General features: G+C 46.4%; 1 protein-coding gene across 1 annotated transcript in view; it reads left to right on the plus strand.

The window, feature by feature from the left end:
• Positions 1-14,517, plus strand: part of LOC139392141 (polypeptide N-acetylgalactosaminyltransferase 4-like) — a 29,875-nt gene that overhangs the window by 12,850 nt on the left and 2,508 nt on the right. The window contains exons 3-10 of the mRNA XM_071139873.1: positions 424-593; positions 1,223-1,412; positions 1,496-1,681; positions 2,042-2,159; positions 6,382-6,558; positions 8,770-8,901; positions 9,293-9,403; positions 10,609-10,761. Coding sequence (XP_070995974.1) covers positions 424-593; positions 1,223-1,412; positions 1,496-1,681; positions 2,042-2,159; positions 6,382-6,558; positions 8,770-8,901; positions 9,293-9,403; positions 10,609-10,761 — 1,237 coding nt within the window. The remainder of the gene's footprint in view (positions 1-423; positions 594-1,222; positions 1,413-1,495; positions 1,682-2,041; positions 2,160-6,381; positions 6,559-8,769; positions 8,902-9,292; positions 9,404-10,608; positions 10,762-14,517) is intronic.

A 14,517-nucleotide genomic window follows, 5' to 3' on the forward strand; every position in this document is an offset into this window, starting at 1 on the left:
ACTGAATCTGTCTGGGCTCACTGTCAGCTTCCAATAAACACTGAATCTGTCTGGGCTTGCGGTCAGCTTGGAGTGAGGCCAGGATCCTTTTTTTAAGGCATACGAGCTGTCTGTGTCCATTACTTTACAGAGAGTAGCCTACTTCCCTGACTGGCTTTTCTTTTTTTCTTTCTTTCGTCTCTACATGAGAACTGCTCAGGCATGTGGGACATTGGTGTGATTTCTTTCCCTTAACATTTCTGCCTCTTCCTGTTTTCACAGCTCCCAACAGGAATGACACCAAATGCTCCTCTCCTGCACTGACCAAAGCAACTCTCAAACAACTCTCCAATGAGCCACTGATTGTGTGGTCAGTCTTGCAGTCAGTTTATAACCTGATCCTCCTAACAACAACAACTCTCTCTCTCTCTCATTTGAGTACAGATGCAGAGCTAAGAAGTTTGACTACCGCCATCTGCCGACCACGTCAGTGATCATAGCGTTCTACAACGAGGCCTGGTCCACCTTGCTCAGGACCATCCACAGTGTTCTGGAGAGCACACCCGCTGTCCTGCTGAGGGAGATCATCCTCATAGATGACTTTAGTGACCGAGGTGAGACAGAGCATGAAACTGGCTTTGCCTGATTTAAGATTTTTTTTGGAGAGAAGGGTAGTGCATGAGCGAGAGAGAAGGGTAGTGCATGAGCGAGAGAGAAGGGTAGTGCATGAGCGAGAGAGAAGGGTAGTGCATGAGCGAGAGAGAAGGGTAGTGCATGAGCGAGAGAGAAGGGTAGTGCATGAGCGAGAGAGAAGGGTAGTGCTTGAGCGAGAGAGAAGGGTAGTGCTTGAGCGAGAGAGAAGGGTAGTGCTTGAGCGAGAGAGAAGGGTAGTGCTTGAGCGGGTAGTGCATGAGCGGGTAGTGCATGAGCGCGAGCGAGAGGGTAGTGCATGAGCGCGAGGGTAGTGCATGAGCGCGAGGGTAGTGCATGAGCGCGAGGGTAGTGCATGAGCGCGAGGGTAGTGCATGCGAGCGCGAGAGGGTAGTGCATGCGAGCGCGAGAGGGTAGTGCATGCGAGCGCGAGAGGGTAGTGCATGCGAGCGCGAGAGGGTAGTGCATGAGCGCGAGAGGGTAGTGCGAGTGGGTGAGGGTTGTGCAAGAGGGAGAGAGAAGAGGGTAGTGCGTGAGCGAGGAAAGGGGTAGAGAGTGAAGCCTTGACCATCTATCTCTGTGTGAAACCCAGTCTATCTGAAGTCTCAGCTGGAGCAGTACATCAGTAACTGGGAGCGTGTCCGCCTCATCCGCACCAACAAGAGGGAGGGGCTGGTCAGGGCGAGGCTCATCGGCGCCAGCTACGCCACGGGTGACGTACTGACCTTCCTGGACTGTCATTGCGAGTGTGTCCCCGGCTGGATCGAGCCGCTGCTGGAGAGGTGTGTGTGTGTGTGTGTGTGTCACATAGCCATCATATTGACAATGTGATTACAGTTTCATGTGTATCTTCTCCTCCCTCCAGGATTGGTGAGAATGAGAGCACTATCGTGTGTCCGGTGATCGACACCATCGACTGGAACTCGTTTGAGTTCTACATGCAGACAGATGAGCCCATGATCGGAGGCTTCGACTGGAGGCTGACCTTTCAGTGGCACGCTATCCCTGAGGTCGAACGCAAGAAACGCAAGTCCCGCATCGAACCTATCAGGTCTGTACTGTCTGGTCATCAGTTTGATTACAAAATGAGATCTCTGTCTGTGTCCAAAATGGCAAGCTTTTTCCTATGTAGCGAACTACTTTTGACCAGGACCCTAATGCTCTGACTAAAAGTTATAATCCCAACTCAAATACTCTCCGGCCTTGTGGTTTGAAATGCATCTTTCCTCCTCTCCTCCAATCCTTGAGTTAATCAGTTATCTAGTTTGATTGGTGATGCAACTAGACCAAAACATTGCTTTTACTTTAGCTACCCTCTTGGCCAGGTGACAGGTCATTTTAAAAGTCTTCAAGTCTCTCTGTGACTGTTGATGGGGCTCAACTCCATGTTCCACTATGCTCTCTCTCTCAGGTCTCCTACCATGGCTGGTGGGCTGTTTGCAGTGAGCAAGGCGTACTTTGAGCACCTGGGCACATATGACATGGGCATGGATGTGTGGGGAGGAGAGAACCTAGAACTGTCCTTTAGGGTGAGTACTGGACACTGTCACTGACACTATGGCATCAACATCTCAGTGGCTGAACAGTCTATTTAATATGGCATCAACTTCTCAGTGCCTGGACACTGTCTATTTAATATGGCATCAACTTCTCAGTGCCTGGACACTGTCTATTTAATATGGCATCATCATCTCAGTGCCTGGACACTGTCTACTTAATATGGCATCATCATCTCAGTGCCTGGGGCGGCAGGGTAGCCTAGTGGTTAGAGCGTTGGACTAATAACCGGAAGGTTGCGAGTTCAAACCCCCGAGCTGACAAGGTACAAATCTGTCGTTCTGCCCCTGAACAGGCAGTTAACCCACTGTTCCCAGGCCGTCATTGAAAATAAGAATTTGTTCTTAACTGACTTGCCTGGTTAAATAAAGGTTAAATAAAAAAAAAAAAAATAAAAAATCTCAGTGCCTGGACACTGTCTATTTAATATGGCATCAACTTCTCAGTGCCTGGACACTGTCTTTCAATATGGCATCATCATCTCAGTGCCTGGACACTGTCTACTTAATATGGCATCATCATCTCAGTGCCTGGACACTGTCTATTTAATATGGCATCATTTTAATTTAAAAACATGTATTTTACCTTTATTTAACTAGGCAAGATCAGTTAAGAACAAATTCTTATTTTCAATGACGGCCTAGGAACAGTAGGTTAACTGCCTGTTCAGGGGCAGAATGACAGATTTGTACCTTGTCAGCTCCGGGGTTTGAACTTGCAACCTTCCGGTTAGTCCAACGCTCTAACCACTAGGCTACCCTGCCGCCCCAATCATCTCAGTGCCTGGACACAGTCTATTTAATATGGCATCAACTTCTCAGTGCCTGGACACTGTCTTTCAATATGGCATCAACTTCTCAGTGCCTGGACACTGTCTTTCAATATGGCATCAACTTCTCAGTGCCTGGAGACTGTCTTTCAATATGGCATCAACTTCTCAGTGCCTGGACACTGTCTTTCAATATGGCATCAACTTCTCAGTGCCTGGACACTGTCTTTCAATATGGCATCAACTTCTCAGTGCCTGGACACTGTCTTTCAATATGGCATCAACTTCTCAGTGCCTGTGGCGTTTGCTGTTCCTCTAAACTTCCCTTTTTCAGGACCCTGTCTTTTTAAGATAATTCGTTAAAATCCAAATAACTTCACAGATCTTCATTGTAAAGGATTTAAACACTGTTTCCCATGCTTGTTCAATGAACCATGAACAATTAATGAACATGCACCTGTGGAACGGTTGTTAAGACACTAACAGCTTACAGACGGTAGGCAATTAAGGTCACAGTTATGAAAACTTAGGACAATAAAGAGGCCTTTCTACTGACTCTGAAAATTACCAAAAGAAAGATGCCCAGGGTCCCTGCTCATCTGTGTGAACGTGCCTTAGGAACGCTGCAAGGAGGCATGAGAACTGCAGATGTGGCCAGGGCAATAAATTGCAATGTCTGTACTGTGAGACGCCTAAGACAGCACTACAGGGAGACAGGACGGACAGCTGATCGTCCTCACAGTGGCAGACCACGTGTAACACCTGCACAGGGATCGGTACATCAGAACATCACAGCTGCGGGACAGGTACAGGATGGCAACAACAACTGCCTGAGTTACACCAGGAATGCACAATCAGTGCTCAGACTGTCCGCAATAGGCTGAGAGAGGCTGGACATCACCGGCAACAACATCGCCTATGGGCACAAACCCAACGTAGCTAGACCAGCCAGGACTGGCAAAAAGTGCTCTACACTGACGAGTTGCGGTTTTGTCTCAGCAGGAGGGATGGTCGGATTCGCGTTTATCGTCAAAGGAATGAGCGTTACACCGAGTCCTGTACTCTGGAGCAGGATCGAGGTGGAGGGTCCGTCATGGTCTGGGGCGGTGTGTCACAGCATCATCGGACTGAGCTTGTTGTCATTGCAGGCAATCTTAATGCTGTGCGTTACAGGGAAGACATCCTCCTCCCTCATGTGGTATACTTCCTGCAGGCTCATCCTGACATGACCCTCCAGCATGACAATGACCCTCCAGCATGACAATGCCGCCAGCCATACTGCTCGTTCTGTGCGTGAAGGGATACTCTACAATGATATACACTGCTCAAAAAAATAAAGCGAACACTTAAACAACACAATGTAACTCCCAAGTCAATCACACTTCTGTGAAATCAAACTGTCCACTTAGGAAGCAACACTGATTGACAATAAATGTCACATGCTGTTGTGCAAATGGAATAGACAACAGGTGGAAATTATAGGCAATTAGCAAGACACCCCCAATAAAGGAGTAGTTCTGCAGGTGATAACCACAGACCACTTCTCAGTTCCTATGCTTCCTGGCTGATGTTTTGGTCACTTTTGAATGCTGGCGGTGCTTTCCCTCTAGTGGTAGCATGAGACGGAGTCTACAACCCACACAAGTGGCTCAGGAAGTGCAGCTCATCCAGGATGGTTTTTCAATGCGAGCTGTGGCAAGAAGGTTTGCCGTGTCTGTCAGCGTAGTGTCCGGAGCATGGAGGCGCTACCAGGAGACAGGCCAGTACATCAGGAGACGTGGAGGAGGCTGTAGGAGAACAACAACCCAGCAGCAGGACCGCTACCTCCGCCTTTGTGCAAGGAGGAGCACTGCCAGAGCCCCTGCAAAATGACCTCCAGCAGGCCAAAAATGTGCATGTCTGCTCAAACGGTCAGAAACGGACTCCATGAGGGTGGTATGAGGGCCCGACGTCCACAGGTGGGGGTTGTGCTTACAGCCCAACACCGTGCAGGACGTTTGGCATTTGCCAGAGAACACCAAGATTGGCAAATACGCCACTGGCGCCCTGTGCTCTTCCCAGATGAAAGCAGGTTCACACTGAGCACATGTGACAGTCTGGAGATGCCGTGGAGAACGTTCTGCTGCTTGCAACATCCTCCAGCATGACCGGTTTGGCGGTGGGTCAGTCTGTGGGGTGGCATTTCTTTGGGGGGCCGCACAGCCCTCCATGTGCTCGCCAGAGGTAGCCTGACTGCCATTAGGTACCGAGAGGAGATCCCCAGACCCCTTGTGAGACCATATGCTGGTGCGGTTGGCCCTGGGTTCCTCCTAATGCAAGACAATGCTAGACCTCATGTGGCTGGAATGTGTCAGCAGTTCCTGCAAGAGGAAGGCATTGATGCTATGGACTGGCCTGCCCGTTCCCCAGACCTGAATCCAATTGAGCACATCTGGGACATCATGTCTCGCTCCATCCACCAATGCCACGTTGCACTACAGACTGTCCAGGAGTTGGCAGATGCTTTAGTCCAGGTCTGGGAGGAGATCCCTCAGGAGACCATCCGCCACCTCATCAGGAGCATGCCCAGGCGTTGTAGGGAAGTCATACAGGCACGTGGAGGCCACACACACTACTGAGCCTCATTGTGACTTGTTTTAAGGACATTACATCAAAGTTGGATCAGCCTGTAGTGTGGTTTTCCACTTTAATTTTTTTTATTTAAAAAAAAATAAATTTTACCTCTTTTTCTCCCCAATTTCGTAGTATCCAATTGTTGTAGTAGCTACTATCTTGTCTCATCGCTACAACTCCCGTACGGGCTCGGGAGAGACGAAGGTTGAAAGTCATGCGTCCTCCGATACACAACCAACCAAGCCGCTGCTTCTTTAACACAGCGCACATCCAACCCGGAAGCCAGCCGCACCAATGCGCCGGAGGAAACACCGTGCACCTGGCCACCTTGGTTAGCGCACACTGCGCCCAGCCCGCCACAGGAGTCGCTGGTGCGCGATGAGACAAGGACACCCCTACCGACCAAGCCCTCCCTAACCCGGGCGACGCTAGGCCAATTGTGCGTCGCCCCACGGACCTCCCGGTCGCGGCCGGTTACGACAGAGCCTGGGCGCGAACCCAGGGACTCTGATGGCACAGCTGGCGCTGCAGTACAGCGCCCTTAACCACTGCGCCACCCGGGAGGCCCCCCACTTTAATTTTGAGTGTGATTCCAAATCCAGAACTCCATGGGTTGATCAATTTGATTTCCATTGATAATTTTTGTGATTTTGTTGTCAGCACATTCAACTATGTAAAGAAAAAAGTATTTAATAAGAATATTTCATTCATTCACATCTAGGATGTGTTATTTTAGTGTTCCCTTTATTTTTTTGAGCAGTGTATCATATGTAATTTACTATGTTTTATTCATCTGTTCATCTGCTCCACAGGTGTGGCAGTGTGGAGGTTCTCTGGAGATCCACCCCTGCTCTCACGTGGGACACGTCTTCCCAAAGAAAGCACCCTATGCCAGGCCCAAGTTCCTCCAGAACACGGTCCGTGCTGCAGAGGTGTGGATGGACACCTATAAAAAGCATTTCTACAACAGAAACCCCCCGGCCAGAAGGGTAAAGTACTGTAGTACACTTTACAATAAAATGCTATCTTAACTTATTGTAAAGTGATTAACTAACTTATTGTAATGTAATAAAGTGACAAAGTAACTTATTGTAAAGTGCATAATTCCAGCAGGTGTTAAGAAGTAGGTCATGCTCTAGTTAAAGGTGTGATGGTTAGGCTATACCAAGGAAGGAACACCTTAGACTTGGCTATATATTGTAATGGATTAACTTGGTTGGAGGTGTTGCAGCAGTCTGTCTAGGTGTCAGCAGTGTTGATGAGGTGCTGTCTGGGTGTGAGAGGAATCATCTGTGTGTGTGTGTGTGTGTGTGTGTTTTTTTTTGTGTTGGCTGGCATCAAGGTTTCATGTTTCTTGGTTTCACCACTGAAATGAATTACATTATTAATGCCAGGGATCTTTGATCAAACAAAACATTACCTTACCAAAGGGAGATGGAGACTGGGTGCCAGTTGGAACTGGCAGGTTTGAATTCACTTGGGTGTCATTTACATATAGGCCTTTATCAAGGTGGTTTGTTTTGTTTGAAGAGAAATGTGGTCACAGTGGTTTTGGTTTAAACCACCAAAGTAGTTTTTGTCCAATCGGAAGCAAATGGGCCAAAACGGGGTGGGAGTACGAACGACCTGAATCTGTCCAATAACAATGTTTTATTGTTTCTGTTGCAGAATGTTTTGCATAATCCAGTTTTAGTGTCACAATCAGACGTGTGTTTGAATTCCCTCCCTTTGGTTTGTTCAAGGTGGGGAGTCCCACTGCTCCCATTAGTACAACCGGTATCACTCGCCACCTTGGCAAACGTTACCTCCTTAAACAATCTCAACAACACCCTATCATATGTGAAATCCTTTTCTTAAGAACACAACAGCAATTCCCCAACCAGGATTCAAACATTTTCAAGATAACGGCCCAGGATGTAGCTACATACACTACATAGCCAAAAGTATGTGGACACCCCTTCAAATTAGTGGATTAGGCTATTTCAGCCACACCCGTTGCTGACAGGTGTGTAACATCGAACACACAGCCATGCAATCGCCACAGACAAACATTGGCAGTAGAATTGCCCGTACTGAAGACCACAGTGACATTCAACATGACATGTGATTGGATGCAACCTTTCCAACAAGTCAGTTCTTCAAATTTCTGCCCTGCTAGAGCTATACCGGTCAACTGAAAGTGCTGTAATTGTGAAGTGGAAACATCTAGGAGCAACAACGGCTCAGCCGCGAAGTGGTAGGCCACACAAGCTCACAGAACGGACCGCCAAGCGCATAACAATCAACTGTCTTTGGTTGCAATACTCACTACCGAGTTCCAAACGGCCTCTGAAAGCAACGTCAGCACAATAACTGTTCGTCGGGAGCTTCATGAAATGGATTTCCATGGCCGAGCAGCCGTACACAAGCAATGCCAAGCGTCGACTGGAGTGGCGTAAAGCTTGCTGCCATTGGACTCTGGAGCAGTAGAAACTCGTTCTCCTGGAGTGAAGAATCACGCTTCACCATCTGGTAGTCTGACAGAGAAATCTGGGTTTGGCGGATGCCAAGAGAACGCTTCCTGCCTGAATTGTTAAGTTTGGTGGAGGAGGAATAATGCTCTGGGGCTGTTTTTCATGGTTCAGGCTAGGCCACTTAGTTCCAGTTAAGAGAAATATTAACGCTACACCATATTCTAGAGCATTCTGTGCTTCCAACTTTGTGACAACAGTTTGGGGAAGGCCCTTTCCTGTTTCAGCATGACAATGCCCCCGTGCACAAAGCGAGGTCCATACAGAAATGGTTTGTCAAGATCGCTGTGGAAGAGCTTGACTGGCCTGCACAGAGCCCTGACCTCAACCCCATTGAACATTGTTGGGATGAATTGGAATTTCCACCTCGAGCCAGGCCTAATCGCCCAAAATCAGTGCCCGACCTCACTAATGCTCTTGTGGCTGAATGGAAGCAAGTCCCCACAGCAAAGGCTGTTATTGCAGCAAAAGGGGGACCAGATGTTCGACGAGCAGGTGTTCACATACTTTTGACCATGTAATGTATGTGTACATGATATGGTGTGTCATATCAAACCACTCCTAGGATTGTCAACTTTGACCTGAACTGCATTTAGCATTGCAGGGAGATTTAGCCTATTATTCTGCTGTAGCTTTAGAGTTGTGTGTGGAAATTGGCGCTAGCTAAATAAGTGTGTTATTTTTCCACAGGAGTCCTATGGGGACATCTCAGAGAGGGTGGTCATTCGAGAGAGACTGAGGTGTAACAGCTTTGACTGGTACCTGAACAACGTCTACCCTGACCTGCATGTACCAGAGGACCGGGAGGGCTGGCACGGGGCGGTGAGTCTCTGTTCGTCTGTGTCTCTCTCTGTCACTGTCTGTTTCTGTTAGTTTGTCTCTGTCTCTCTCGGTCTCCATGTCATAATCAAGTTTAAAAAAAATCTTAAACACCAGAGCACCACTTTAAAAAATGTAGACAGGCAGCATAATCCAGCACTTTGTTCTTTCAAATGTATATATGTGGCCTCAATAACAGTGTCTAGGTGTGGACTCAAGGTGTTGACTTCACCCCAGGCAATTGTTTCAGTCAATCAATCAAATGTATTTTATAAAGACCTTTTTACATCAGCAGTTATCACAAAGTGCTTTACAGAAACCCAAAGAGAAAGCAATGCAGAGACATGGATGGCAGATCTCATGATGCTAATCCAGATCATTCTCCTCATCACAGTTGCTTAGCTCTGGGATGCATTCAGAGTGCCTGGACTACAACGCTCCGGAACACAATCCCACAGGGGCGCACGTCTCCCTCTTCAGCTGCCATGGGCAGGGCGGCAACCAGGTGATATAACATTTCACGTCTGTTTATTTTGTCTCTCAACCCTCCCTGACCCACGTCTGTCTCCCTGATGGACAGACGGAGTGGTTTTTCTGAATATCAACGATATCCGGTGACCACGGGAGAATATCCACCTCATCTAGAATCTAGCTTCAAAGCGAGATACGAAGACATCTTAAACTTTGTTTTAGTATTGCCAGACAGTGTCCTAAATAATATTTTAATCCTAAATCTACAAATATCTTAAAACACTCAACTAAGATGTATAACTTTTCTAGCCAAGTTAGTTAATAGCCAAGAAGACTTGCTGGTCTGTATGGATGTATATTTTATGTCCAGTCATAAACGGGGTAGTGAGGCATTCAGGCAGAGGCCTCATCTCCACCAGCTATATCTCTCTGATTACTCATTGATGCATTGCATCAGGTGTACACCGCTTCTAAAAGCAACATGTGTGTGACTGAAAATCTGTTTCCACAACCTGCTCTGAAACAAGAAACGGGAACCTCTACCTTCTCTTTAGAGGTCCCCCCTAGTTCCATTTAAAAGATACATGAGACCCCCAGCCACAGACAGTGGCCTAGACTGGATAAATACGTTTTTTCAAAGCGCGAGGGAGAACTCTTGATTTTAATAGAAATCACAGTTACCCCGTCTGAAAGATACATAGGATGTGGGGAGAATGAAGCGAATGATCGGATCATTGAAGATTGATTTATGGGTCGTGGTCAAAAGTAGTGCACTATATAGGGAATAGGGTGCCATTTGGGACGCACTTCAGTGTTTATATCTGGGTGATTGAAATGGTTGGGAGCCTTCTTATTAGCATGATGAACCCCACTGACTGTTCAGTACACACATCTGGCTCAATGGAGATCCATCCAGCAGCCATTTCTCAGAGGGAGAGATGAAAGAAAGAGGGGGAGAAAAAGAGAGGGGGGAGATGCGGGGGGGAGGGGGGGGGGGGGTGCACATAAATGTTTGGTCAACAGACATTCATTTGACCTAAATCCAATCCTAAATCTCTCAAAGGGAAGAGATTCTTATGGTGAAATCTCAGATAGCTGTGGAACGCTAATGTTCAGAGCTGCTGATTTGATAAGCAGAAGCACAGCGAGGAAACATTGATCCATTCCCCAGGATGACAGTGATTACTATAGTTCAGAAAGCATGCATGTAAATGCCTCTCTCTCTCTCCTTCCCCCCAGTACTTTGAGTATACGACCCATAAGGAGATCCGCTATAACTCTGTGACGGAGCTGTGTGCCGAGGTCCCCGAGGGACAGATTTACATTGGGATGACACACTGCCCCAACGACAGAACCCCTACACCCCCCACCATCATCTGGGAGTTCAGAGAGGTGAGTGATGCAGACGCAAGCATAAAGATTCATGTTAACAGAGGAATGCTCGTAAACACACACACACACTCATTCACAGAAAAACAAAGCATTTATAGCAGGGGTGTCAAAGTCAAATGGACGGAGGGCCAAATAAAAAAATCAGCTACAAGACGAGGGCCGGACTGTTCGAATGTTCATTGAAAAATTTTTAAATGACGCATATAGTCTAGTGAACCTAATTGAACCTACTGAAAACCTAACAAATATATTACAATATGATCAGATAAATAAAGCAATATTTTCTTATGGCTCTGTCAGTAATCTTTAATTTTCAACAGACACAAAAGACAAATTTCCTTTATATAAATATCCCCATAACATGAACATTAAATGAAAGAAACCGGTATTCAAGGCACCATCAGTAGACTATATTTTCTATTTTAGCAAAAGTGGGCTAAATTTACTTCAAAGAAAAAACAATAATAGCAATTTTCTATCATCCACTCAACTGAAATATTTTTAAAATATAATTGGATTGAAATACAAAAAAATAAAGTGCAAAAATCTATTAATCAAAAACAACACTTTGTTTAAGGAGAAGTAACATGCAGTGAAAACAAATATTAAATTTTAACTTTTAAACTTGAACTGAGTAAAAACTCTAAATATGTGATTGCACAGTAATGTTCACTTGTTTGAGGTTGAGGGTGATACTTGGTGGTGTCCCATCTTTTCCACAAGTTCATCAATGTTCGGGGTAAGGCTCTGAGCTGAAGAAATCCTCAGAATTGAGTGGAGGTGTTCAGCAGTAAGTCGACTTCTGTGTGATGTTTTGTTCAGGTTCATCAAAGAAAACAGTTGTTCACACAGGTATGTGCTGCCAAACATAGACAACGTTTGAGCAGCCTGGATGCGCAGCTGGGGCATTGTGCCGGGGAGGAAACGGGCGAACTCCGCAGCACCCACTGCCGCATATTTTGCCCTCAGTGCATCATTGCATTGGAGGTCAATCAACTCCATTTGGAGGTTTGGTGGTGAGCTTTCCACGTCAACAGCAAATGGGTTACCGAGCAGTTCCAACCTGCTTTTTTGTGCTTCAAAGTCAGCAAATCGGCGTCGAAAGTCAGCGGCAAGCATACCTATTTTATCAGCCAACTGTGTGCTCGGGAACGCACTGGTAGAGAGCTTCTCTTTCATGGTCTGGCAGCTGGGAAAGTGGCTCAAATTTTCTTTCCGCATCTGCGTCTCCCACAGAGTCAGTTTGGTTTTAAATGCCTTCACTGTACTGTACATATCAGAGATGACACGATCCCGACCCTGCAGCTGCAAGTTTATTGCATTCAGATGACTCGTAATGTCACACAGAAAAGCCATTTCACACAGAAACATTTCGTCTCGGAGTTGTGTTGTGTCTTTCCCTTTGCTGTCCAAGAACAGACAAATCTCCTCACGAAGCTCGAAACATCTTTGAAGCACCTTTCCCTGGCTTAGCCATCGCACCTCTGTGTGATAAGGCAAATCACCATGCTCCGTTTCTAACTCCGTCAGAAATGCCTTGAACTGGCGGTGATTCAAACCTTTGGCTCTGATAAAGTTAACTGTGCGCGTGATGATGCTCATTACATGCTCCATTTTCAAGGCTTTACCGCACAACGCTTCCTGGTGTATGATACAATGATAAGCTGTCAGCTCACCTGTCGCGTTTTCCTCTTGCATCTTTTCCCGTATCTTCGCCACCAGTCCGCTCCTGTGTCCACACATCGCAGGTGCTCCGTCGGTTGTCAAACCCACGAGTTTTTCCCAAGGCAGCTCCATCTCATTTACACATCTTGACACCTCTTCATACAAATCATGCCCCGTAGTTGTGCCATGCATAGGACGTAAAGCCAAAAACTCCTCTGTCACGCTTAGGTTGGAGTCCACTCCGCGGATGAAAATTGACAACTGGGCAATGTCAGAAATGTCGGTGCTCTCATCCACAGCCAAGGAATATGCAATAAAATCTTTTCCCTTTTTCACAAGCTGCTCTTTTAGATTGATGGACAACTGGTCTACTCTCTCGGCAATGGTGTTTCTGCTCAGACTCACATTTAAAAAGAGTTGCCTTTTTTCTGGGCAAACTTCGTCACAAACTTTAATCATGCAGTTTTTGATGAAATCCCCCTCCGTAAATGGCCGGGCTGATTTAGCGATCTCTTCTGCCAAAATAAAACTGGCCTTGACAGTTGCGTCCGCGTGTGTGTCCGCGTGTTTCGTTTCATAATGTCGTCTCAGATTATACTCTTTCAGTACCGCCACACTTTCTCCACACAGAAGACACACAGGTTTTCCAGCTACCTTCGTGAACATATACTCCGACTCCCACCTTGTTTGAAACCCCCGGTTCTCAGTATCCACCTTCCGTTTTGCCATTTTTGATGGGTATCTGAAAGTTAATTTTACTGTGATGCTGACGACTGCTGTGCCAATAAATATTGAAATGAAGCAGCCTACTGCTCGGTGCGTCACCTTTGCATTGTGGGAAATGTAGTATTGGTGCGTGTAAAAGATCTGCGGGCTGCCGGCTTGCTGCGGGCCGGTTCTAATAATAAATCAAGATCATCCCAGGGGCCGTAAAAAACCTTCTTGCGGGCCGGATGTGGCCCGCGGGCCTTGACTCTGACATATGTGATTTATAGTATTGAGTATGGACAACTGGGCTGATCGAATTTGAAAAGGCATGACAGCTTTTTTGGGGTTTCTTTTCTACAGTTGTAAAGCGACTTTGGGTCCTTGAAAACCGCTATATAAGTCCCATGTATTATTAGTGGTCTTCATACTACATTTAGTTTTCAGTTTGCTCTAATGCCTTATACCTGGATCATTGGCATAAGGCTAGGAGAAGCTAAGCTTCCCCTAAAGTAAATTTAATTAAATTGCCAAAATGATATACTGTAATTAGCCTACTCCAGTCTATACAGAAATAAATACAATCATAATAAAATAGGCTACTGCAACAGAAAGCATGGTTTGGCCATAGAGGATCATTAGCTTAAAAAAATAATAATAACCTGTGGATTGTTTTAAATCGCATTGCCTGCAGTCGGAAAGGCCTGCAATTTGGGCAGCACGCAGGGCATATACCAAATAGATCATTGTTTAGTTGCGACCCAGCGAAAAGTAGAGGCCCAGCCAAGCATATTGCAATGTTCAAAAATACAATTGCAAGAAAACAGTTTGGAAAGCAAGTGGCTATTGCTGTAAAGAGACAACAATAGAAAATACTCTAATCTGTCATTTCGTTCTCAACTTAATTGATTGAACGTCATAGCCTATCTTATCTGCACTAGCGGAGAGCATCGGCCGTATTGCATATTGTGCATATATGTTATGAATATTGTTCACTCTTTATCATTGGGTCAGTGCCACATTTGTTTTTGGACAACCATTTCATATTGTATTTGTCTCCCCTTTTTTGGCCTATTATATGGATCAGACAATGTGTTTTTTTTATTGATCTGCTTGTCAGTATCAGCAGAGTAGGCCACCCGGTCATTTTGATCATTTTTATACCAGAGACTCTGGGTTCGCGCCAAGGTTCTGTCGCAGCCGGCCGCGACCGGGAGGTCCGTGGGGCGATGCACAATTGGCCTAGCGTCTTCCGGGTTAGGGAGGGCTTGGCCGGTAGGGATATCCTTGTCTCATCGCGTACCAGCAACTCCTGTGGCGGGCCGGGCGCAGTGTGCGCTAACCAAGGTAGCCAGGTGCACGGTGTTTCCTCCAACACATTGGTGC

Source organism: Oncorhynchus clarkii, chromosome 32 (assembly GCF_045791955.1).
Source record: "Oncorhynchus clarkii lewisi isolate Uvic-CL-2024 chromosome 32, UVic_Ocla_1.0, whole genome shotgun sequence".
In the NCBI taxonomy this organism is placed as follows: Eukaryota; Metazoa; Chordata; class Actinopteri; order Salmoniformes; family Salmonidae; genus Oncorhynchus; species Oncorhynchus clarkii.